Below are 25,417 nucleotides of genomic sequence, written 5' to 3'. Positions count from 1 at the left end.
GCCTTGCTCAGGGGCACTAGACAGGGTAGGGAGACTCTTGGATTTTTGGACAGATCAATCCAGGTTCGTCTTTTGTTGTCTCTCCGTGGAGTCGAACCAGAGACGAACCAGAGACCTTCTCTGCCCATAGTCCAACTAGACCACCGCCTCTCTCCCAGTTTTCTCTAACAATAGGTTTTAAAGCATGTTAAATCATCCAGTATCTAAAATCATCCAGTATCTAAAAATCCAAAAATATAAAAGTAAGGCTGTCAAATATATGTATTAAAGTAGAAAATATTTTATTTTTATCAAAAGCAGCATATAGAATGACAAGGAGGACACAGACAGGATAATTTGTCCATCCACTTAGAGCGCTCGGTTCTTACAGGAGGTAACAGGCAGTGTGTTTAGTCGGTAAAGTGATCGTTCTTCGATAAGAAGGTCCCGGGTTCGAAATCCACTCTTGCTCATGTTTATGCTGGCAATATACTGAATTCTAAAATTGGCAGGACTTCTTCACCTATCACTTGCTAAATATATGACACTATGTCAATTTAAATTACCTTAATACAAATAAAGAAAAAAATTAAACTAATAAAAAAATAAAAATAAAATAAAAACTGTGGGCGCAACTCCTGCGCAGTTTGCTTCTGCGCAGGATGTGCACAATGGGCTTCTGCGCAGGATGTGCACAGTGGGCTTATGTGCAGGAAGTGCGCAGTGGGCTTCTGCGCATGTGCGCTTTTTTTTTTATTGATTTAATTAAATTAAATTTTGTTTAATTTAATTTAATTAAATTTTGTTAAATTTCTTATATATTAAATTTGATTTAGTAAAACGTTTTATATTTATTTAATTTATTTTTTATATTTAATTTTAAATGGTTATGGTTCATCTTTGTTCTTAAATTGACATAGTATTAGATATTGTGCAATGAATAGGTGGTGGAAGTCCTGCCAACACGACAGCCTGACCTAGCTCCACTGTCCACTGGAGTCCTGGTTCCCCCCATGGCAGCGTAGTGGCGTGGGGCTGGCTCATCCCTGTGGCCCATGGAGCGCATTTCTCCGCGCTGGTTCGGGGGTAAATTACGCTGGTCTTCACAAACTACTGACCTACGCAAGCCTGCAGCCGCCCCCCCCCCCCCCCCCCGTTAATATATCCTCCTTTTTACTTTGTTGTATTTTCTTAACTTTCTTGAAACAGATCAAATCACTACAAATCACTTTAGTGCTTCAATTGTATTTTTTAATCCAAAGATCAACAAATTTATTTCAATTTGCTAACATTGTGGATCACTTATATAACACAATATACTGAGCGGAGAGTGGGATCAATTGAATATTTCTCCTCTCAGCAGCCACCGGTTGGATTAATACGTTGCACAAATGTCCCTCTGTGTTTACTGGATAACAGTATTTGCAGTAATGGAGGCCTCGAACATGTCCCTTCCATAAAACAGCATGGACACCACAGACCATCAATGCTCTGCTGTTAAACGCTCCTAATCCACAGATGCATTAACCAGATTAGCACCAAGCAGCTGACTCTTTCTAACGCGGGGGATTTCGGGGACACCGGGGTCAGAGGCTCGGGGGCAGCTGTCCTGTGCGCCCGGGGTGTCAAGGTCCTGCCTCGGATACTGCTCCATGTGGCCGCGGTGGGTGGACGGTGGGTCGGACGGTCCATCCTGCTGCCTGTTGTTCAGCCGCTCCGCCAATGAGAGGCCGGCTGCCGCTCAGTCCCGGTCCAATGAGAGCGGCCGGGTCTGGAGTCGGATCGGGAGTTGGGTTGTTCAATCTGAGCGGAGGACAACAAGCTGCTCGCCCCGAGTGAACCGGATGGATGTTAGCGATGGTAACGTTATCCAGCTGTTTTATTTTTATTTTATAACATTATCAGATTTCAGAAATGTACCCGTGCTGCACACGGGGGCCCAGAGGCGACGTGACGTTACACTCCGCTACCCGGCTTTCTGCGGTGAATGTCACCGGGGAGTTTGAGAACGATTAACGGCGCAGCCAGCTAGCGAGCTAAGCCGCGCATCGGTAGTCAACGTTAGGTACCGACAACCAGGTTAACTTCGATTGTCCTCGGCGAAGGCAATAGCCGCGCCGCTAACGCTAACCACTAGCTTACAACATAAATATAGGCTGCTTGGTTCCGAAGAACCGTGTGAGTTTGAACAAAGTGCGGTATTCGGTGACTAGCGGCAGGAGGCTCGGTGGACCCTATGCCCGAGCGGCTGGAGCTAGCGGCTAGTGGCGGTAGCTAAGTTATCTGCTGCTGCTGAGCCTCGGACCAACAAAGTTGTCGGGTGTTCGTGGAGAGTGGCTCCGTGTCTGCTCTTTGTTCTGTGGTTACATGGTGCTGGGAGAGAAGCTTAGCATGGCGACTGGAGCCAGGCAGCCCCAGACACACAGCAGGCTTTAACACACTCAGAGAGGAGGTTCGAACAGTGAACAACATGTTTACACGCGTTAACGCACCGTTAACACGCAGCGGCAGCAGCACAACACAGCGTGACGAGATTCAGATGCGCGACTGGCCACAAACCAGTTGCGTCGACTTCCTGGGGAACTGTGTGTGTTGTAGTCATGGTGTTAGTTTTGAAAGTCGTGGAGGATTCACACAAAGGAGAAAACAATAAACAGGAGGACGGAAGTGTGCAGCACAGCGCTGGTTCTGGTGAGGGAGACAATTACACGAATTAACCACATCAGTTAAATGGACAGGCAGCCATTCTCCTTCATGTCAATGTCTCTGCGTCTACACATTGTGTTTCAGTTACTATGTTATACTATAGCAAAGCAATACTCTTCCAATGGATGTTTTGATTAGGATGTTTACACGATCTGTAGGAGTTATACATGTGTACATATTCAACTGGACTTGTGTCCCAGTAAAGAGGCTTCTTCAGATCCAAAAGGCCAGTGTGAGGTTTCAGGTATTTCACCTCTGGTTTTCTTTTATTATGTCATCAGAGTGGAAACCTCCCACCAGTCAGTTAGAGCTGATTAAGCCTCTTGGCTGAGACGCAACAAGGAAATCCAGTTACCTCAGTACGCATGTTCCTCTCCTCTAGATACCGTGACCTGAGTATCATCACAGATATGATGTTTTCATCATATGCTAATAGATTTCATTCATATTCCTTTTTACATATATACAGAGCATAGTGTCATTATCACATCAGCCACTATCGCTGTGTAATTTGCATCAATGGAAATATAACGAATGTCCAATGTATATCCAGGATTTCACTCAAATCAGAATACTCAACAGTCCACGTGTTTTCATTTGGTTGTTGCTTATACAGCGTAAGACCTTATCACAGGGATCTGTTTACATGGCAGTGTTTGATTCAGACTCTTGTCTCAGTCAGGTTAGTATCAGATTGTTGTGAGAGGGCCATGTTATCAACGAACATAACTTTATTATAACCAGTCTATGTATGAATAATGTTCTTAATAACCAGTGCACCAGAGCAACCACATTTTTGTTTAATTTCTACTTTTGCTTATGATTTACCACTATTTATCCTGCCAAATAGTAAGTGGGGGATGTAGATTTGTGAAGCTCAATATTGCATACAGCAGTCCACAATGCCAATGATGTGCCACCCACCTCAAACTCGCTGAGGAGGAGTAACTACTTAAACACTTAGACACATAATGGAAGAAAAGCCTTGTATGAGACCAAGGACTCAAAGTCTCAGTTTCATCAAGTTCTTTTTAATAATGCTTTTCTCGAGTAGCCAAATTACAAACCGTGACACCTCATCTTGTTAAGATGTTTTACAGCCATATTCAGTTTTCAGGGTCTTGAAATGTATTAATAACTGTAGACATTGCTATTATGTTGGTGAATATTAAAATGTTAGGTGAAGTTGGTATTGGGTAATGCCTTTATGTAAAATGTGTTTTCATAAACTTCATAATGTTAGATATCCTTCAAATGGAGGAATGAAAAATCAATAATTGTCTCCTAATTTGGTTAAAAAAGAGTTTGTAAAATAGTTGTGATACAACTTTGCTTAATTTATTTGATTTTGTCCTAATTTTGCAGAACCTTCCCGTCGTGGCTGGTGGTGACTGTGGTCATGGGTGATGAAGCAGGATAATGCTGTTGAGCTTTCTACAGAAACCTGATCAAGCAAGCTACATTTACAGTAAGTAAAGTTGTCTTTTTTTCACTTTCAATGTCATCATTCCCTCTAGAATTTTAGAGCTAATCTTTCTATTAACCTTGTGAATTAATATTTTTGTGTCCCTGGATAAACGCCCCGTTGCTTCTTCTGCAACAATGAAGTTAAAAATAACACAACGCTGTGTGATACCTCTCTCCTGTCTGCAGACTGTGCACGCTTGTGTAAGTCTGATCGTCTCTTTCGTTCCTCAGACGCAAACTGACAATCACATATTGTGAGTTAATATTTGAATTGTTCTGGTCCACTTTAAGCCCAATGTCCTGGATGTGTTGAAGGTGAACTGTGGGCTCCGATGCTGCAAAATGTACATAGCAGTTCAGACTGATAACAATTTTCAGAACACCTTATTAACCGTATGTCTTGAATTTCTCCCTTGTTTTCTCCTTGTTGTAACTCTTTTCATAGAATGAGTGGCTGCTTGGCTTCAGGACGTGTGTCCTATCACTGAGGCCACATGTGCATCTGGAGAGATGGATCGGTGTAAGCACGTGGGACGCCTTCGTCTGGGCCAGGACCACTCTGTCCTCAATCCACAGAAATGGCACTGTGTGGACTGCAGCACCACAGATTCCGTGTGGGCCTGCCTCAAGTGCCCCCACGTGGCCTGTGGACGTTTCATGGAGGAGCACTCGCTCAAACACTTTCAGGAGTCACAACACCCACTGGCTATGGAGGTACGTGAGCTGGATGTCTTCTGCTTTGCGTGTGGAGACTATGTACTCAATGATAACGCAGAAGGAGACCTCAAGCTCCTCAGAGGGGCACTCTCCACTGTCCGGAGCCCAGGCAGACGCTCGCTCCGTTCCTCGACTGGTAGGGAGTGCACCACCTGGGTTAGGGATGGTGGGCCACAGCCTGCCATGCAGCTGGCCCTGCGTCACAGGAGGAAAGCTCTGCTTGGAAAGATGTTCCGAATGTGGATCAGCAAAAATCATGAGCTGCAGAATCAACGCCAGAAGACACTGGAAGAAGCTAGGAGACAAAAGCAAGAGGTCAAAAGGAGACTCATGGAAGAGCTTGGCAATGTACCTCCCAGAAAGAGTGCTAGGCTTCTTACTCAGGTGCCACGCTCAATGATCACACTCATTCCAAGCAAATTCCGCGACCCTCCGGAACGCCTACCTCCCCCCCCAAAGAAGCCTTCCATTCTAACCCTGTCCCGCAAGGCTCCTCGGAATGGCAGAGCTGCCAAACTGAGGAGGTACTACTCCACACATGCGGTAACCCGTCGGAGACCTGCTCCAGGAGTCACTGGTCTGCGCAACTTGGGGAACACATGCTATATGAACTCAATATTGCAAGTGCTGAGCCACCTGCAGAAATTCAGGGAGTGTTTTCTTACTTTGGACCTGTGTGAGACTGAGGAGTTGCTGGCAAAGACAAATAGCTCCCAGGGGATGAAGGGGGTCACAGGAGGAGGGGTAGTCAGCAGTGTGAACACAGAGCTGCCAGGAGCCCCCCCTGGACACATGGGGAAGGCAGACAGTTTGAATTTGCCTGTGGGCGAAAAAGAAAGCGCTCCACCTTCAGCGCCGGCCGCAGAGTTGGTCCAGCCCAAAGAGCCTCGGTGCTCCACCCGCCAGCAGATGTCTCTGTGCCATGAGTTGCATACACTTTTCAGGGTCATGTGGTCCGGCCGGTGGTCTTTGGTATCTCCCTTCGCCATGCTGCACTCCGTGTGGAACCTCATCCCAGCTTTCCGGGGGTATGACCAGCAGGACGCCCAGGAGTTCCTGTGTGAGCTGCTGGACAAGGTGCAGCAGGAGCTGGACACAGACGGGTCCAAACGCAGGATAGTTATTCCCATCAACAAGAGGAAACTGTCCAAGCAAGTGCTGAAGGTCCTGAACACCATCTTTCATGGACAGCTACTCAGCCAGGTGAGACTGCCAACATGCCGGACACTTCCACAAACAATGATGATTTTACCGCTTGTCACAAAATGCAATATTAACAAAACATGGATAGAATAGTCATTGTGATAACTATTGATACTGTGGTCGTAAAGGCTAAAGACCTTTTTATAGCTTTATTTGTTCTTCCCAACCTGATTTAAGTTTCTACTAAAATGGATTTTTATCCACCATAACAGCTATAATAAACTGCACTTGGATTTCCGAGCAATATTTCCAATCCATTGATTCATCAACAAACTTCCCGATCTGATTTCTTGGCTTCTTACGGTGTCTTTTTGGATTTCAGGTGACGTGTCTGTCCTGTAAGCACAAGTCCAACACAGTTGAGCCATTCTGGGATCTGTCTTTGGAATTTCCAGAGCGATATCACAGCGTAGACAAAGGCTCAGGCTCGACAGCTTACCAGCGCAGCTGCACCCTCACAGAGATGCTGTCCAAGTTTACAGAGATGGAGGCTCTTGAAGGCAGCATCTACGCCTGCAACCACTGCAACAGTCAGTACAATGTTTCACACACTGCAACACAAATAACAGCAGGTTCTGGAAACAGGTTGTTACTTCTGTTGGCATTTTGACCTACAGCCAGAAGTAAAAAATGATCTGAAGTAGTTGTCTGTTTGCTGGCTGTTCGCAGTTGAAAGCTAGAAATGTATTCCATAGAAAACATATTTCCTCCAAGACCCAACAGTCTTTAAATTCAGTTCAAAATTGAATGGGTTCTCTGTTGCTCCATTTACTGGTTTATGCAGAATCCTGCTGACAAACCAACAACCAATGACAGGGGCGAAAAAACAGATTTTTATTATTCAAACTGATAGGGCTTCATGTTTTAAATCATGTCTGAGAACAGCTTTCTTAATAATGGGATTTGTCTAAATTTTGCATACCTGAGCAAATGAACCGTTAACTGCAAAAATCTTCTTCCTCTTCCTCCCATTTCTTCATCCAGCAGCAGCTGAGGATAATAAGTTGTTGAAAGCCTCAGAGGAGGCAGTGAGTTGAAAACAAAGCTGGGAGCCTTTGTGAAACATGTCTCTTTTAATTGTTTGCCTGATAATTCGTGAGGGTGTGTCACCTCAACACAAAAACACAGCCTCTCATAAATGATGTGGATTTGAAGTCTTCTTTGGATTAATTCATCACCTTGTTGTTTCTTGGTTTGCCAGAAAGAAGAAGGAAATCATCCCGCAAACCCTTAGTACTGTCAGAGGCACGTAAGCAGCTTCTGATCTACCGCTTACCTCAGGTTCTACGGCTGCACCTCAAACGCTTCAGGCGAGTTTTCCTACCTGTGGTTTTCTTATAATCAAATAGCGTCATTATTTAAAACAATTTGAAAAACTCAGTGTTGTTAATTGTTTTTGTTTCTAGCAGATTAGGTTTTATTGGAGCCAGGCTGGTGGTTAAGATGTCTTTATCAACCTTTATGACAAAGACATGTTCTTGAGATTTGATATTCTACAGTTAAACAATGATCTTTATTATAAATAAAACGAAAGCACAAATGCATAGAACTTACAGATAAATGTTTATTCAGATATGTCTGTTAAAGCTGTAGTTATTAACTGTAGTTAGGAACTTTCATTTTTTTCCACGAGGCTTTATGAATCCATGTGATGCTAACTCGTCCCTGTTGTACGGCAGATGGTCAGGGCGGAACCATAGGGAGAAAATCGGCGTCCATGTGGCCTTCGACCAGGTTCTGAACATCAAACCTTACTGCTGCACCGGCTCAGGTCACTCCGTCCACAGAGGAGGTTACACCTACGATCTGTCTGCTGTAGTCATGCATCATGGTAAAGGCTTCGGCTCAGGGCACTACACCGCGTACTGCTACAACACAGAAGGAGGTGAGGAATGAACAAAAGACCTGTGTCACATCAGTGTCGGAGGTGCAGGTTTTCTGTTGAAGTTGAAACCTGTTTTTTCTTGTTTTCCTCCGCAGGTTTTTGGGTCCACTGTAATGACTCTGAGATGAAGGTTTGCAGTGTGGAGGAGGTGTGCAACACTCAGGCCTATATTCTCTTCTATACCCAGAGGTCTGCCTAGGTACCTCTCGCTGTGATGTCGACCTGCACGTGGTAACTTAGGGCTGCATTTATGAAAATGTCGTCCTACTCATCCCTACCTTCCCAGATGTCATTTAACAATCACCTGAAAACGACTTACTAAAAAAAGATAGCAATGAGGGCAGTAGGACAAACACAATCATGAGCCGAGGTGAAAATGTTAGCAGCATAATCCACAGGAGGAATAATGGTACATACGATGAAATATGACATTTCCCTGGAAAGATTTGGATACTGTTTTCATTCCTAAAAAAGACAAGAAAATAAATCAAAACCTTTTCATAAATGCAGCGATGGGTTTCTCCAACTGTGGGACCAGCATATTGGTTTATGGCCTGAAGACTGTGGGAGCAGGTCCGACTCTGTCCTGCTGAACACCAAGTTGTGTGTCCGTGTTTTTAAAAACGATCAGGCTCATGTCTGTTGAGTCTGGGAACAACCAGGCGCTCTCCTGAGACAGCATTTTACATCCAGAGGCAACACACATTCTGGGGTTTAGAGCATTTTCTCACTATAATGTCAACAACGTGCATTTTAATTTCAACTGAACATTTGATCTTGATGCACCAAAAATGATGGGATACATCTTTCAACATCATTGCATAGTGCCACTTGAATAGAGGGAAACTAAAGTCCAGACTCTGTGCTGCCTCATGTTCAGCTTTTTTAATTAATGTGAAATGTCAGTTAGGAAAATGTTTTAATACTCATCATGTCATTTGTCTTTCACCGTGTCCGCTCCTCACTCGTACTGCTGTGACTGGATACTGTGTCTAGGGCCAGAGGCCTCGTTTTTTTTTTTTTTTTTAGTTTGTTTCGTAGTCATTCTATGTTTCGCTTCCACGGAAAATAAAATGTATGAGCTTCAGACACTTGATTGAATTGATTGGAGATGAGCGATGGAAAGCTGCACTTTTGAGGAGGGGCTATCACTGTTGGTCCTATCTCTGTGATTGTTCATGTTTTAGCTCCTGTAACTTCTTTACAAACGGCAGCTCCCCCCTGTGGTTTGACGGTTAGACGAGTCTGAGCCCAGGTCGGAGAGTCTTTTAACGGCAGGACCTGGAAAATGAGATGAGGGCGTGGGCTGATACTGAAGAATGTGTTTCTGGGAGATTTGGGGGGGTATCCTCTTTTTGAGTTGAGCACCTGAAAGCAATATATTGTACATCTTGCATCTTGATAGGAAATTAAGATCAAATCAGGAATTCTTCTGCTTGTTATACAATGTTTTTTTTCTACTCTGCTGTTTCTATCAAGGTCTTTAGAATTTGCTAGGTAATCAAGAAAAACTGTTGTGTTTGATACGAGTCAAATGCAAATGACGTTTGTGAACTCTATGTAAAAGTTGGAACAATCTAATGACGATGAATGTCTTACTTTTTAGCGGTCAGTGAGGCCATGCCACTGGCTCTGATCCCCTTGAGTTCTGTCTTGTACTGTAAGAATACCTGTCATAAATGTAATGGTCATATGGGTTTTGCCTGACAGTAATTATTAAAAAAGACAAAACAATTTTGGATCCTTTGTCATGTGTTCATTTTAGAGGGAAAGGTTTTCTCTAAAGCATTGAAGATTACAATCAAACCATTCAAGCAGCATTTTGTCTGTAGCGTCATTCAATCATCCAAGTGTGCACTAGGTAACATTGATGATCCATGTCTGTGGAGTCAGGAAAAATGTGTCCTCTTTTCACGTGTTGAGCTCTATAACCGAGACAGATAAAGTACATCTGAAGTAATCCACAGGATTAGTAGACGGATCTACATCTGATCTGAGGTCTCCTATAGACTATGCTTCTCTAATGCTTTCTTAAAAAGTTGAAAACCTAGAATAAATATAATCTGCTCCAGACAAAGAAGCTTCTGATGATGGTGGGTATTAAAAGCAAATCCTCTGTGGATTATTTCCTTTCTCTGAACTGGCGTCTTATTCCCATTTAGTGACGTTAGGAAGATTTTATTAATCACGTGTGGGTCTGTTATTGCATTAAAATTCCGACTATGTACATTTTGAGAAAAGAGATAACTCAAGAATTATTCTTTTGAATGGAAAATCGTCTTCATAAACCCTATAACCCTATTCAGTTCAAAAACGACAGCCTTATTTCCTGTTGGGCTAAGCTTCCGAATTTTCAAAGCGCAGTTGCTGAAGGACTGATGACATCATGTAACGGTTTCCTGCAGATTCATTCTCATGTTCTGTTAATCATCAGTGAGCCCCTCTTCCATTATGTTTTCATCTGCCTCTGTTCTTTAATTAGCTTAAAAACTATGATTTCAGCACCACTTTCTAACAGGGCACTCTTTATAAGGTTCAAGTTTTCAAGTGCTTTATTACAAATTAAATAAACTCTTACAAATTTCGACCAGGTAACCCAGATGTTGGTCTTATTAAAGCTTATAAATGGTCTCCAGAGAACATGTTATGAACTATCGATAAAACCTTATTTACAGTCTTTATATAATATACATTATTAAGTCCAACTCTCTTACCCTGAAATAATTCAAATAAAAAGGTCCAATCTCAGTTAAGAATGATAAGTCGATATATTCACGATCTGCCTAATATAAGAAATCATTTATTTCTTAAAGAGTTTAATAAAACAGCAATAATAGTTTTTTGCAAACTGGATATAAACTCTAATACAATGAGGCATGCCAGTTAGTTTGACACTGTGGAGAGAAGCCATTCTACAATAGTGGTAATGAAACAGCATCTATGGACATAGGTTTTTACCTAATTTAATTATTGTGCTGAATTCCTGTAGATACCATTGGTTATTGTCATTTTTTTTTTCAAAACTGCGCATTCAAGAAAAAGATAAAAAGAAAGAAATACACCAGACCAGGAAGTGACACAGAATACAAAATATCTGCACTGTCTTCTGACGACAAAATGTTCAGTGTTATAGAAGATTAATTTAGTCGTCTATGAACTGTTAACTCATGCCAGCTAAATGCATTTCAGTGCACATACGACAACATGCATGAGCACATGACATTCATGAAAAACAACCTGTTCCTCTCAAATATACCAGCTTCAACATGAAGGTTACATGATTTTACAGTCATCAGAAGTTGCTCTATAGTCTTATTAATTCATGTATCATAAATAATCAGAAAAGACGATCCAAAGATGTCCTGCAAGAGTTTTTTGGTGACAGCAATGCAATCGATGACGGATCATCAACAGCAGTCGATTAGGACGAGATGAGATGATGTCTTCAGTCTTTTGACAGTGTGTCCCCACCTGTCCTCACCCTGTCCTCATCTGTAAAAGTGCCTTGTTTTGTCCTCAGATGCTCCCACTTTAAAAGTCAAAGGGGACGAGTGCAGCGGCTCTTATTCTATTTCAGTCTCTGAATCCTTAAGTGGTGGTGACAGAGCTGGAACCAGCATGCGACTCTGGATGCTCGGGTCCCCTCTGTGAGTCTCTGGCAGGACGCTCAGCTGGGCAGCAGCCACGGCTCCACAAAGTCCCACTGCTTCCACAGGACGAACAGCAGCAGCGTCAGCAGCACGGTGGTGGCAACCCGGGTGCGGGTCTTCATCAGCGGGGTGATGAAGTTGGCCAGCGTGGAGACGAAGACCAGCAGCACGGCCATGAGCGCCAGGATGACGTTGATGAGCTTGCCCAGCAGTGCTCGGGCGTTGGCGTTCTCCACTCCCTCCAGCTGGACCACCTGCTGCTGCTGCTGCTGCAGCTCCAGCTTGGTGATGCGGGTCAGGCACGACTCCACGGCCTCCTGTGCAAAGAGTCAACACAGCATGAGGGTTCATTCCTCATGAGCCTGCAAACACAATTTTTTTCTTAATATTTCTGCTGAGAAAGGGTAACAATCGGTCGATTGTTTGGTAAGTTCCAAGTCCTTATACAGCAGATTGGCTCAGGAGGTAGAGAGGGTCATCCCCAAGATACCTGGTTCGATCCCAGTGTGGCTTCCCCAGTCTGTATTCCAAAGTGCCACTGGGTAAGACACTGAATCACAAAGTTACCCCTGATGGCTGTGTTGTACGAAGTATAGAAAAAGCACTGCTATAGGAGTGCTGTGTGAATATGTGTCAATATGTGGTTTGAACTGTTAAACACTTGGTTGGTAAGACTAGAAAAGTTCTGTATTAATTCACAAGTAAGAAGGGAAATAGTTCAGATTTGAAGCCAAGTTATAAGCATCAACAAGTCCTTCAACCTACAGTGGGGTCCATTGGTCTTTGAATACTCTCAGGTACTTTGTCAAGGACCTTCATACATCATGGTTATAAAGATAAAATCATGTTAAAGGTCGGGGACAGGGCCATGAATCGATTTCAAACAGGAAAATTAAAGGTTCTCCATGTCAACAGTCATTTACTCAACCTGTCCATCCTGACCATGGCTGTTTACAGAAACACCTGATTACTACAACCACTAGAGGTCACCTGACCATAAAACATCAGTCCTGACAATGGGTTAAAATCATAGACTGTATATAAACATGAAAGTGAAGCCAATGCAGTTGCCACCTAGTGGTAGGCTGCAGTATGGGCCGTCAACCCCACCTCCTCCATGTTAGTGGATGGGACATTGACGAAAAACAAAAAATGTCAAATGAATCTATCTCAAAGATGATTTCTGTCGTTTAACACTGACGATTTCACACTGATGTTTGTCCAAGTGCACATTTTGTGGGAAAGTTAAGTTTTATTTAGTTATTTAATACTACAAATAAAAGGGTGGATAATGGGAGGAAGCAGAGACCATAGAGTCCATCTATACAGACAGTTTATTGTCGTAGTCACCTGCTTGTACAGTCAATCTATGACATCATTTTCTCTGGGAGGAAAGTCTCCTTGAAGTTCCTGTTTTTTCTGATAGTCATCTACCTCCTCACCTTGATGCAGTGACACTCCCGGACTCTGTGTCATCAGCTTTGGGTGCGGTTACAGGTGCAACGTAAAACAAGTCCTACCACACCCAAACATCCCCCCACACAGTGATGCTGGATGTGGTCCGAGGTGAAACAGATTTGTACCTGGATGTCTCTCGCTCTCTCGTACGACTGGTAGGCCACTTTCTCCTCCATGCTGGCGAGCTCCTGTTTGAGGTTGGTCATCTCATTCTGGTGCAGCTCTGTCAAGTCATTCAGCTGCTCCTCAAGTCGCTCGTACCTGAGTTCATAGAGCAAATAGAGAGAGGATCATGGGAAAATCAAAAGTTGACTCTTCTCATAAGTCATATGTCTCCTGTGTAACCAAAGCCTGAGACTATATATTCCTTTTCCTAGAAGTCCAAAATCCCTTTATGTTGCTGTTTGTCCGTAATTACCCCAAATAGAGGAACCCATTAAGTATCATTGTGGAACTGGGAGCGGATCCAGAATTTCTTTGGGCTTTTGTGGACATTTTACCTTTTCTAAGATTCATGGATCTTGATGAAGAAAATGTGATTGGACAGATTTGATGTGCTCTACTGAGTGCCGAATGAGTTCATTTTTTATTCATTCTATATCTCCTGCTGCAACATCACCAGATGTGTTTGCTCTGGTTTGAGAAACACTATAATGCTCAGGATTGAACACATATTCAAACAGGGGTTGGATGCAACAAAGTGCATTTACTGTGAACCTGTACTTAAACACATTTTTCCTGCATCTGACGTTACATCGTAACAAATTTTTGGATTTTCTAACAGTAATCAACAATGAGAGGGGAATTCATCCAATGATCCAATCAGAGTGGGCAGGTAACATTAGAGCAGGCCTCCTGCAGCAGAAGCATCACTGGTGAGAAGAAGCATCCCGGAGACTCAGATGTAATGATGTAGTAAACTGTAGCATTAGGGAAGAGGCAACTCTGTGTAAGTGCTTTTACTCTTAATACTTACAGTATATTTAAAAGCAAGTACTCACTTGTACTTAAGTAGAACTGTGATGTGACACGTGTACTACTTTCGTCTGTTTATTGACCTGTTACATAATAAGATGTTTGTGTACTTCCTCCTTCATTACAGACAAAGTGACTCGTCTAAAAGCTGCAGACTATGGACGTCCTGTGAGATTGAGTGATGCACCGCTGGTTGCAGTCTTTGCTTAGGAAACATTTAGCGTATCACAAATATAGTACATTGTTTGGCTTGTCCTTGAAGTGAACCACACTGAGAGGACTGACTAAACCAGAGGTCATGTTGTGATTCTCTGCCAGTGTTTTGAGACTCTCTACCTGTATCTCTCCTCTTGCAGGCACTGGGTCATGTAGGAGTAGTCGCTCTGCAGCTGGCCCTTCATGTCCTCGATGGTGTCCTCCATGTGCGCCTGGCCGGCTTTGATTTCCTGCAGGCCCTCGAGCAGAGAGTCCCAGGAGCTGTGCATGTGATGGTGGTGGTGGTGCCCGTCCAGCCTGGGACTCCCCATGGTTGGTCCTAACAGGCCGCCTCCCCCTCCTCCCCCGGCTCCACCAGAATTACTGCACACACCCGAGCCGGACGTGGCGCTGGAGCACTCGTCGTCACTTCCGTACTTGGGGCTGGAGACCAGGGTGGCACTCCCACTCAGCGCCCGGGGGGTTGGGGTGTCTTCGGAATGGCCCCCGTCCTCGAGACTGTCCTTGAGGTGAGCGATGTTATCCGCGCTGCCAAACTTGTTCCTTATAAGACTGGCAAACTCTCGGGGCTTGGAGACCACGGCTGTGTGACTGAAGGCAGAAACGCCACCTTTGACTCCTTCTACGACACCCCCTCCGAAACCACTGATCCCAGCACGAACGTTGGCCCCCACGTCCTTCAGTCCCTGTTGCATGTCCCGCAGGACATCCTTAGGCTGCCGGGCTGGTCCGTTCTGTAGAGAAGGGAGAGAAATGAGGAAGCGGAGAAGAGGAGGATCTCAAACGTGGGAGAAGGGTGATTAGGTTTAAGGGAGAGAACTGTAGGAAGAAAGATGAGGAGAGCAGGGCCTGTAGGTCAGGGAGATGAAATCCACCAGTCTACATCCGGACACATCTGTCCTGACAAATATAGAACACTTGTTTGTGTCAGGCATGAGATAATTATTACGAAACACAAAGAGTAGAGAAAGAGCACACACACACACACACCCACACACACACTTACTTGTTCTATCTCCTTGAGCTTCTTGTGATAGTGCTCTAGTTTCTTGTGCAAGTGTGCGATGGTCTGTGCCGACTTCTGGTTCTTCTTCTCAAACACCTGTTTGATCCTGGACGCCTGCTGTTTGTCAGCGTTGTGGGCCAACTTCAGGTACTCGGCCACGTTGTCGTCGCGGGCCTCCTGCTCCACGCGGATCTGCTCGGTGACCTTTAGGACCTTCTGCTGCAGGTGCTCCAGAGCGGCGCGCGTCCGCTGCGGCTCGGCGGCGACTGAACCCTCTGCTCCTCCTGCCGCGACCCCAGACGCTGACACCCCGGCTCCGTCCGCACTGATGTTGCTGTCTGAGCCCCCATGGCTTGTGGTAGAGGGTAGGCCGAGTGTTGCCACGTCACTCTTGTCCAGCTGTGGGGATGAGAGGGCAGTGGGGTTTAATGAAGGGGGAGTAGAGAGTAGTCATCCAGGTCATGGTATCTTCAGAAGTTTTACATGTGTAAATAGGCAGCCGAACTTTCTTGTGTTCCCTGAGGATGTTTCACCTCACAGGGGACCCTGGGGACCCCAACCAGCCAATAGTTGGCCGGAGGGGTTTATCACATCAACTCTCAAGATAGGTGTAAATCTATCTATCTGCTTATCCTCTGAGGATCATGGGGGAGGGGTCCAATCCCGGCTGACATTGACCTTGGACAGGTTGCCAGTCTAACACAGGGACCAACTTACAAACAGCCATTTGTAACACTCACACTTTAAAGTCTCCAATCAACCTAACCTCCATCTAAATGTCTTTGGACTGTTAGAGGAAGCCGGAGTAAATAGAGAAAAACCCAATCTCGTATGTGGGGAACATGCAAACTCCATACAGGGAGACCCCCCCCCCCCCCACCAAAATGGGAACCTTCTTTGATTTACCAGTGCACCACTGTGCTGAACCGGGGAACAACCCACTGTTCAGTTAGAACTGAAAGAACCTCTTGGATGAGACACAAGCAAGTTCTGTTGCCTGCAAGTGTAACTCCTAAAGTACTCCTAAAGTACTACAACTAAAGCCACTACCACAGGTAACACAATGACACAAGGCTAACCCTTGCCTGTACTGATTCACGTATTACACTATACTCAATACACAATTTTAAGATTTTGAGTGGCTATAAATATTTGTTTGAAAATCCTCACAGATTGGACTGTATGTATGTTCCTCCAACCTTTGAAGGATTATCACGTGATGATGCTGTGACAGATAAACTCCTGTCACCAAGTGAACACGTTTGAAATTCATTAGTATCTATTAACTTTACCTAAAGATGTATTTAAAAATATTAAAAATAGGGAATTATTTAAAATAAACTGGGAGCCACATATCTAAGCTCAGAATACAACCACAAGTATGTAATGAGCGTATTTTAAAGTTTCTTGTTTAAAGTCTCTGTTTGTGGTGGTAAGTGATTCGGTGGAGGCATCAGAGAGTCAACAGAGAGGCCAACATGCATTGTGCACAGAACAAAAAAGCAACAACACATTCCTTTGGAAAAATACATGAGATGTTTATGAGGCCTGGGATGCTAAAATCATACAACTCGGGCACGTAACGAGTGACATTTATGACGATGATGAGATGCTGACCACGTTGACCCGGCTCTCTGTATATGTGTTGCACGGCAGATGGTGGGACAGTTAATGACCCTCTGCCTGACGTCAAAACACTGTCATCAGACCCTGCGAACATGAGCTCAGGCCGACAGCGCTGCTCTAATTTCTCTGGACAGGAACTTTGCGAGGATTCGTCTGTTCTTTATTTGCTTGACGGTGTGAGATGAGCACAAGCTCCCTGTGCGGTTACAAATCAAGCAGAGTGGAGCATCGTTTGTGTGTGTGTGTGTTTAACATAGTAGGTTTCAGTCGCAGTGTAATGGTGAGGAGAAGCAGACGACTGCAGTCCCCGCTGGCTAAACGTTTCCTGATCCGGTCGGTGAAAGTGAGATGCTGATGCGGTAGCTAGGCGATGGCTGGTACCGGGAGGGGAAGCTGTGTCCGGCGATGGTGAAAAACAGACCAACAAAAACCACACACACAGAGGAGCGGACATCAATAGCTGCAGTGATGCTCACATCTACTCCTATCTTTTAATAATCAGAATGATGAGAAGCAAAGTAAGCAGGGTGATGTCCTGTGAGGATTGAGAGCTCCTGGAGGCTGGGAGGGATGCAGGGCTGTGATGAGGAGGATGGAGATGGCAGACTGTCTATGGCATGAAAACAGGAGGACGGGAGCGTGCCGTGCCTTCCTGGGGCGGCAGGAGACACACACTGTGACGTGAGGGATGGCCGATGGACGTCAACAAGCGTGGATGTGAACACACGAGGATGAGACACAAGAAGCACAGCGATAGATTAAATTGGGAACGTTACCATTACTGCTTTAATCCAATTTTTGCAGTGCCATTGCAAGTCTGTGTTCGAGGCCCATCCTCCTCCACCTCCTCCTCCTCCTCCTCCTCCTCCTCCTCCCCCTGTGCTCACTGAGGAGGAGCTCCCCCCTCCTCAAATATCTTCACCCTCAGCCGTTGTCAGGCTGACTATCACCTCTCTGGATCCTAACACTCCATTGTTAGTGCCATCGATAGCCGCAGCCTCCCCTCTCCCGCTCTCTAACGCTCTGATCTCTTTCTCCCCCTCTCTCTCTCTCCCTCTTTTGTGTCATATGCTCCCTCCGCCTCTCTCCGCTCTACTCTCTCTCTCTCTCTCTCTCTGTCTCTCTCTCCCTCTCTCTCGCTCTATACCTCTCTCGTTCTCTCTCTCTCTCTCTCTCTGCCTCTCTCTCTCTCTTTTAGTCTAAATACGAATGCTGAATGTCCTGCCCTACAATGGATGTGGGAGCTGAGGGACAGAGGATGGAGGGAAATGGGCGGGGGGATGGGAGAGCTTGGCGCAGGCGTGCAGGTGCCTCCGTGCCGCTGAGGCCACCAGAGGAGAGAGAGAGAGGGAGAGAGAGAGAGAGAGAGAGAGAGAGAGAGAGAGATGAGGGAGGAGGGTGGAGCAGGGCATGTGGCAGGGCCTGCTCCGGGCCCGTCATCCCCAACGAACACACGCAACCTGATGTGCCGCTGCAGTCATGTGCGGCTAATGTGCACAGTGTGTGTCTGAGCAGTTACTCACTCTCTTCAATTTCTGTCACAGCTCCCCACAAAGAGGGAAAGTTTGTGTCAATGAGAAACGCTAACAGTCGGTCTTTTTTATTCATATCTGAAATCTTAATATATAAATGACGGGGTTCATACACATTTTGCCCAATGGATTTCCATGACTTTTCAATAACTTTCCATGAACGAATACCTTAAATGACACAAACCCAAGTATGCCTGCTTATATTTTGAGCGTATTTCTTTAAAACCATATGAATTATTTTTAGCGTAAATGAACGACATGAAATATGGATATATAACATATTTCCATGACTTTTCCAACACTTTGGGGGATTACATTTCAGCATTCAGCATTCGTGTGTAATTACATTTAAAATTCCATGACTTTTCAAGGTTTTCCATGACCGTAGGAACCCTGAAATGAGCTCCTACCTGTATGTGTGTCAAATTCAAGGGGGGCTGAGCAAGGCAGCAGATCAGATTCGTTTGACATTCTGACATAGGCCTTCTTAGTACATGCTCTAGGAAAACGTTACTCTCACATTTTGTATCAGGAGAACTTTCACACACAATGACCCATTTTTTCAGTTTTTATATGTGAAAGAAAAAGAAGCTGAAAGACTCTTTGTTGCTTTCCGGTATCTTTATCCATCATATGCCTCATTCTCACACAAACCAACACACAAAGATGACAAGGCAGAAAAGACAGTCACGAGAAATTTTACTTCAGGCCTTTTTATTGGAATTTGGGATTCTCATAAAAATTCAAAACAAAAACCAAAATAACTCAAAGGCAAAGTACTGTATCTCACAATAAATAAGGATAGATCTTTTTCATTTGAAGCAATAAACATAAAAAAATACTTAGGACCTGTGGGAAAGTGTCTAAGAACGGAAGTGCGTTCATTGTTCGGGGTAAAGCAGATTTTTGTGTGGCCTTTTCTTCCTCTTTTTTTTTTGTGGCAAACATTTGAAAGCCGTCAATTTGTGTTACAGTGACCTTGTATGACACCCTATTCAGATCACCCATAGCAGCAGGGTCTTTCAAACATCTGACATAAAAGTTATGCAGAAAAGAAAAACCATAGTATTTGTTTTTGAGGCAGATAATATATTGTCTGTAAAATTGCACTGAGCTTCCAAATGGAAAAGAATAGAGCTTTAGCTTAGTAAAATAATATACCTACTTCTGAGAACACTTTCTTCTGATTGGTTCTTATGGAGGTTTAAATACCAAATCAAACAGAGAAGAGGCATTCGTCTCTGGGGGCTGTGGACACGCCACCTATCAGATGTTGTGCAATACTGCAGTGTTTATGATTCAGTGCTGTATTAAACTCTACTTAAAAATATCTGATATATATATATATATATATATATATATAACTAAATAAAACCTAAATATAAGTGTTATTTTACGTGCTCTAATGAATGGTGTTACCGAAGATGACCTACATTGATCTGGTGCTGTACACATGTCAGAGTCTGGACTGGGACCTACAAATACAACTTGAAAATCAATCAACATACAGTGGATGGAAGAGGAAGTGATGGACCTTCTGTCTTTGTATCATCTCAGCAAAGCGACGTTCAGGATATCATTATTCTTCAAGCATTTTCCTCGGAATGCATGATGGAAGAAAAGCAAATCAGGATTGAACACTTAGATATATAAAGTCAAATACACTTTGGACAGAATGTTCTTGTAAAAAGAAGAATAGAAGACTCCTTGGTCCCCATAATACACATCAGGAAATTGTAGAAAAACAGTGGATTCAAAATATGGAGCTGGAGGGCTTCATCCATTCTCTACAGTTCTCAACCACTCCTTATGACACTAAATGAGGTTCACCCACATAACATCCTTTTCAAGTGCGTACAGTGATATGCTCAGTCGTCACAGCTCCGCGGTTCCAGAGGCTCACATTTCCTCTGAAACTGAGAAGTGACTGCGTTTCACAGCCCTGTGGAATGTACAGTAGGAAACGTCAGTCTGCACTTTGGCATCCCCTTGATCCAAATGAGGATAAATCCACTGATTCGAGAGATTACGGTTAATCTTCTCCACTCAAATGTCCCATTCCTCCTACTGGGAAAAACACCAACCACCCCAGAGAATACAGTGCCCTAATTTAATCTGATAGTGATCATGTGTAGCTGAGGTCCCTTCTGTTTTCTTGGCGATTCACTGAGTTCAAGACCTCCCAGTGAGCAACTGTGCAGAGTCGGTGCAGAACGTAGTATTCCTGAGACTGGTACTGTCTGTGTAGTTCTCCTGGAATAATACACCGCATTGAAATTCACTCGCCAGATTTGCGCGGCATCCAAACCATCCTTCGTTTGGCCTGATAGAAATCTGTTGAAATGAAGAAACAGGGAATTCAGCTCATGACAAAAACCACCAGAAAGGAAACATATACACATTCACTGTTTGAGTATTTATAAATGTACCTGTGAGGTTGGTCTGTTTCCTCTTAGCCCCGGCGTTCTCTCCTATCTCTGGTGTTTTCTCAAAGTTCTGCAGGTTGAGTTCACACGTGCTTGGCGAATCCGGGATGTTCTCCTTCTCCTCATTCTGGGGTGGCTCCACCCTCGCTCTCTTGGTGGCTACTTTCACCCCCGCTGACCACTGACCTTCTGTTTGACCCAGGCCGAGCGTACAGGACCTGTAGAACAGTGGCATCTCGGTACCTGGGATGCCCTCCCACTGGAAACCGCTGCTCTCCAGGGGCTGGTTGGAAATGAAGTCGAACCCCCAGCGGCCTGAGGCCTCCTCCAGGCCTCTCCTCAACGCTGCCTGGTAATCCCTCTGCAGCTGCTCTCGGTCCACAGGGCCGAACAGGTTCCGTCGAGCGGGGCCCTTCCCCACGGAGCTCAGGATGCACTTGTGAGCATCCATGATTCTACACTGCAGGACACAGAGGAAAGAGAAGACGACTGGTTAGGGGAGTGAGCTGTTTCAATCACAACTAACTTTTGCTTTCATTATCCTGATGGTCATTTTCTACATTCTGATTAATTCAGACTAAACATAATTGCTTTAAAAAAAGGACCAGACTGTCCCAACTGAAGAGCTGGGAGAAGCCAATGTATCATATTTTTGCATTTAAAATAATGAAGGTAATTCATCAAATATCAAATTAATCGCAAATTATTTTCATATCACAGTTGCTGTAAGTCATAGACCTTTAATGTAAGAATAGTTTGGCACAAATAAAAGATTCAAGGATTCCAAATATATTATCTCAAATAAGTAAATTAATACTAACATTAGTAAGTATTTAAATTAAATTAAGTTAAGCTCACCATGATTCCAGTTCAAGTAAGTGTCCTCAGTGAAGTTTAAAGATCTGTGTCTCACACTGGTGTTACCTACGAGCTCTTTATAAGCACGGAGAGGGCAGCACCCTCTAACGTGACTCACTGGTAACATGCCTGAACATAATCTCTCACAGACATGTAGGGACAAGTCCTGAGGACGGAACACTCCCTGCAGGCACACAGAGCCAACACTGGGGGGCAGTGTCAAACCATCCAAGAACAGAACAAGTTCACTAAACAGCTGATCGGGAATTTTTGATCACAAAACAAATTCAAATGACAGATTTTGTAAATCTATCGATCTGATCAGTGTTTTAAATGTTCGGGACACTTCCCTGTGAGAAGAGAACTACATGAAGGAATCGGCAAAATCGGTCATTGTGTGTGTGCTGGAAGGGCTGGGAACCATCAACAGAAACCAGTGCACCCTATTCATCCTGCTGCAGCAGTACAGTGAGGGCAGGAGAGGTCACTTTAATTAGAGTAATGACATAAAGGACACTACTGAAGGCTTGCTCACCCGGATTCAATATATTTTTTATTATTATTTGCAGTGAAACAGATGGTAGTGACCATTGAGTTCAATTAGATGTTCCCATATATAAGATGTTAACCATCTCCATTAGAAACCAGGCTCATGAACTTCAGTGTGTCCTTTAGGCTCGACGTTGATTTAAAGTCTGTGTGACATTTTAATCAAAGCTTTACAGTAAATGTCAAAGTTTGACTTTAAGTTCAGCAGAGTGAAGCAGGTGAGACGGGATCATGTGATGTGCTCAACAAAGTAAGATGACACTAATCTCAGCTCTGAAAACACACCTTCATTTCTTAAAACTTCCTCATAGACCTCAACTTAGAAATATTTTAATTTAAATGATAGGACTGATAGATGCTGAGGCACTGCTACACTATTTAGAATGTATCCTTTTTTAATTTCAGAATGAAACTGATTTCAGACTCTGATGTCAAAATTGACATTTTAATTAGAAAAACACAACTTCCATTTTGTTCATCACTATACTGACAAAGTGGCTGAGGTCAAAGGTTGGATCTGAGGACAAACTGTGTATTATGAAAATTGCATATTATGTATAATATTGGTTTATAGGAATGCTAATTTCATGAAAGGAATTAAGAAATTAGCTCAGTATGGTTCAGTAAAATGTTTTAGTAACTTTTTAATAGTCAGGCACCAGCAGCACCACTGGATGAAAGGGTTTTGCTCTGGAGGCCTTCCGGGGATGTTTGTCGAAAACTATGTATATAAAACGTTAATTGAATTTCTTGTGAGAAAAAAAGCCGAGTGAATAATCAAGATCGACTTGCCCTATTCAAAGATGAAGGGGGTAAAGGGACCGGTTTTGGGGGCCCCCTATTCATGACACAGTAATACCCCCCCCCCCTGCATTACTGTGTCATGAATACACCCTTTCCATACGACCCCTCAATTCCCACCAACCCTCTCTTCCTTTCTATCACTCTCCCTTTACGGGATGGGACGTCAGAAGGAAAGAGGGAGGAGGAGGAGGAGGAGATGGTGCTGGGCGGTGCCGGGAGGTGTGACTCAAGGCTTGTGGCGGGAGAGCGAGTCATGCACGAGGGGAGCAGGCATCGACTCCGCGGCTCAGGAGGAGGAGGAGGAAGAGGATGAGAACCAGACCCTGCCCAGTTTACTACGAGGCTCCACGTGAGGCTCCAGCAGTCAAACTGGGGCTGTCACTGTCTGCAGCCTGCACCGTAGAATGTGTTTAAATGTGTGTTTGTGTGTCTTTCTCTCACACAAATATAAAAATAGCTCAGCAAGAAATCTACATGAGATGTTTGACTGATTTTTAAAGTCTGATTAATACACCAGAGGCTGGATAAGAAATTAAAAGTAGAAATGATCCAATGGGGTTTCAGGTTATTTCGGTTCTGGAAGTTATGAGTTATGAACACATGTCATCTATAAGACTGGAAATAAACCAGGCTCACATACACTGTGTATATGCATTCATCTCTTTATAAGAGTTATATATATATATTATTATATATACACTGATAAGGTAACAAACACATTATAAACTCATTACATGATAAAAACAGTAAGTTAATAAGTACGATTTCATAATTGTACTCACATTACAAGGTGTCTTTAGCCAGGTTGAAGTTCTTCTTGTGTCAGATTGTTTTTAAACCTGCTCTCTGAAGTTTTCAAATCCACACTTTAACAACAGCTTTGTTATAAATATAAAAACAAACTTCGTCCTGAGTCTGATGTAATTCAATCCCGTGTCCTCTCGATTATCGAAGCTCACACAAACTGAACTTCCAACACTGAGCCTCCTCCGTGATCACTTCTCCAAGTGTTTTTCACAGGCACGGATCACAGGCTAAACTTTTATAAACTCCGGTGGGCGGGGACCAGGACGTCCTGTGCAGGGGCGGAGTCTAAAAGGCCTCTCACACACACGTGGATTGTTTCCCGGTAAACACATGAGCGCACGTGACGGTCGCCTCCCAAGTCTGTAGTAGTCAGGAGGAGTAAATTCCTGCGTCGCGTCGACCCGGCGCTGCCGAGGCTCCGTGCGTCTCCGTGCGCGTGGCAGAAGACCCCACCTCCACGAGCAGCTTCTTCTCTCTCCAGACAGTGTTGCACTGGCCTGGTCTGAACTGAGCTGCTCTTCTTGTCCGGTGTTAATGCTCCGGGGCCACCTCTGAATCACTCCTTGTCTTTAGCGGATCCTCCTCAGACAGATGCTCCCTCACTGCGAGCTAAACACTCATCAAAATCACGACTGGCTGTTGTGCTCAGGGCCTGTCTTTCCTACAGGCGACATAGTGCGCCACTCAGAGGGGTGCTCAAAAAACTGCGCCGAGCCAAAAAAAAGAGAAGAAAAAAAGGCAGAGTTCTATATGTGGTATGGCCTAAAATATTGACAGTAATTTAGATCATTAGAGAGATCAGTAAATGACAGCAGCACTAAAGTGGAACGTTTGGCACGGGAGCGAGTTGCACCCCTTCCTGTCTCTTTGGGGATACCGTCCGCCCCACTTGCCAGATAGAGGTGAAGGCTCCGTGTCGTTACTGCTGCTGCATTCAAGTTGTATTCTACAGATATACTTTGTTGCTGTGGTATCAATTTTGGGACCCATAACATATATCTCCAACCAATATTTTGACATTAAAAAAATGTATCTAACAAATGAGGCAAAAATCGAGGTACGAACCTCCTTGGTGTTGTCAGAACATGCTAGCACATTGAGGCTTTGGTTAGAGTGTGTGTGTGGGGGGGGGGGGGGGGGTGCCAGGAGTGGAGCTTGCCTAGAGAGCCAAATGTGCTAGGGCCGGCCCTGGCTGTGCTGGCTCCTAAATGGTGGAATGAGCTCCAATCGACATCCGGACATCAGAAAGTTCACGCATCTTCCACCACAAAATAAAATCACACCTCTTCCCGACTATACCTTGAACGAAACTAACAATTTAGTAGCACTTATATGGCACTTACTTTTTTAGAAGAAATTGTACTTTCTGGATTCTTGTTGTTCATGGTTGAATGCACTTATTGTAAGTCGCTTTGGATAAAAGACTCAGCTAAAGGAAATGTAATGTAATGTAATGTACAACATACCGTCACTTTTCATTGTTTGAGTGCTGGACGCTGTGTGCAGAGCTGCACAGTCTATGGTGCGGGGTGAAGTGTGTTCATCCTGCCTGG

At 44.2% G+C, this 25,417-nt stretch overlaps 3 protein-coding genes across 7 annotated transcripts; 1 reads left to right on the top strand and 2 right to left on the bottom strand.

Moving 5' to 3' along the window:
- Positions 1-1,550: 1,550 nt before the first annotated feature.
- usp49 (ubiquitin specific peptidase 49) lies at positions 1,551-9,696 on the top strand. 3 transcript variants are annotated; one of them, XM_062401498.1, is made up of 8 exons: positions 1,551-1,839; positions 4,051-4,153; positions 4,339-4,406; positions 4,598-6,072; positions 6,395-6,602; positions 7,274-7,382; positions 7,752-7,957; positions 8,053-9,696. In XM_062401498.1, exons 4-8 carry the CDS (start codon positions 4,663-4,665, stop codon positions 8,154-8,156), a joined length of 2,037 nt encoding a protein of 678 aa, XP_062257482.1. In that variant the 5' UTR covers positions 1,551-1,839; positions 4,051-4,153; positions 4,339-4,406; positions 4,598-4,662; the 3' UTR covers positions 8,157-9,696. The 3 variants fall into 3 exon arrangements, with proteins under 3 accessions (XP_062257482.1, XP_062257472.1, XP_062257490.1); XM_062401488.1 differs by lacking the exon at positions 4,339-4,406; XM_062401506.1 differs by lacking the exons at positions 1,551-1,839; positions 4,051-4,153; positions 4,339-4,406 and having other exon boundaries at positions 4,415-6,072.
- A 761-nt stretch (positions 9,697-10,457) lies between these two features.
- On the bottom strand, positions 10,458-17,742 carry tmcc2 (transmembrane and coiled-coil domain family 2). Of its 2 annotated transcripts, XM_062402108.1 has the most exons (5): positions 17,665-17,742; positions 15,263-15,661; positions 14,377-14,990; positions 13,191-13,326; positions 10,458-11,924 (listed from the first exon to the last, which is right to left on the bottom strand). In XM_062402108.1, the coding sequence occupies exons 1-5, from the start codon at positions 17,665-17,667 to the stop codon at positions 11,625-11,627; spliced, it is 1,452 nt and encodes a 483-aa protein (XP_062258092.1). In that variant the 5' UTR covers positions 17,668-17,742; the 3' UTR covers positions 10,458-11,624. The 2 variants fall into 2 exon arrangements, with proteins under 2 accessions (XP_062258092.1, XP_062258100.1); XM_062402116.1 differs by lacking the exon at positions 17,665-17,742 and having other exon boundaries at positions 10,466-11,924; positions 14,377-15,075; positions 15,263-15,361.
- A 1,375-nt stretch (positions 17,743-19,117) lies between these two features.
- On the bottom strand, positions 19,118-24,053 carry cdkn1a (cyclin dependent kinase inhibitor 1A). 2 transcript variants are annotated; one of them, XM_062402137.1, is made up of 3 exons: positions 23,840-24,053; positions 20,850-21,306; positions 19,118-20,754 (listed from the first exon to the last, which is right to left on the bottom strand). In XM_062402137.1, exons 2-3 carry the CDS (start codon positions 21,295-21,297, stop codon positions 20,699-20,701), a joined length of 504 nt encoding a protein of 167 aa, XP_062258121.1. In that variant the 5' UTR covers positions 21,298-21,306; positions 23,840-24,053; the 3' UTR covers positions 19,118-20,698. The 2 variants fall into 2 exon arrangements, with proteins under 2 accessions (XP_062258121.1, XP_062258113.1); XM_062402129.1 differs by lacking the exon at positions 23,840-24,053 and adding an exon at positions 21,705-21,952.
- Positions 24,054-25,417: the final 1,364 nt, after the last annotated feature.

This window comes from Platichthys flesus, chromosome 2 (genome assembly GCF_949316205.1).
Source record: "Platichthys flesus chromosome 2, fPlaFle2.1, whole genome shotgun sequence".
Taxonomy (NCBI): domain Eukaryota; kingdom Metazoa; phylum Chordata; class Actinopteri; order Pleuronectiformes; family Pleuronectidae; genus Platichthys; species Platichthys flesus.
Note: the sequence above shows the minus strand (reverse complement) of the source record. Positions and strands in the feature narration are given on the sequence as shown.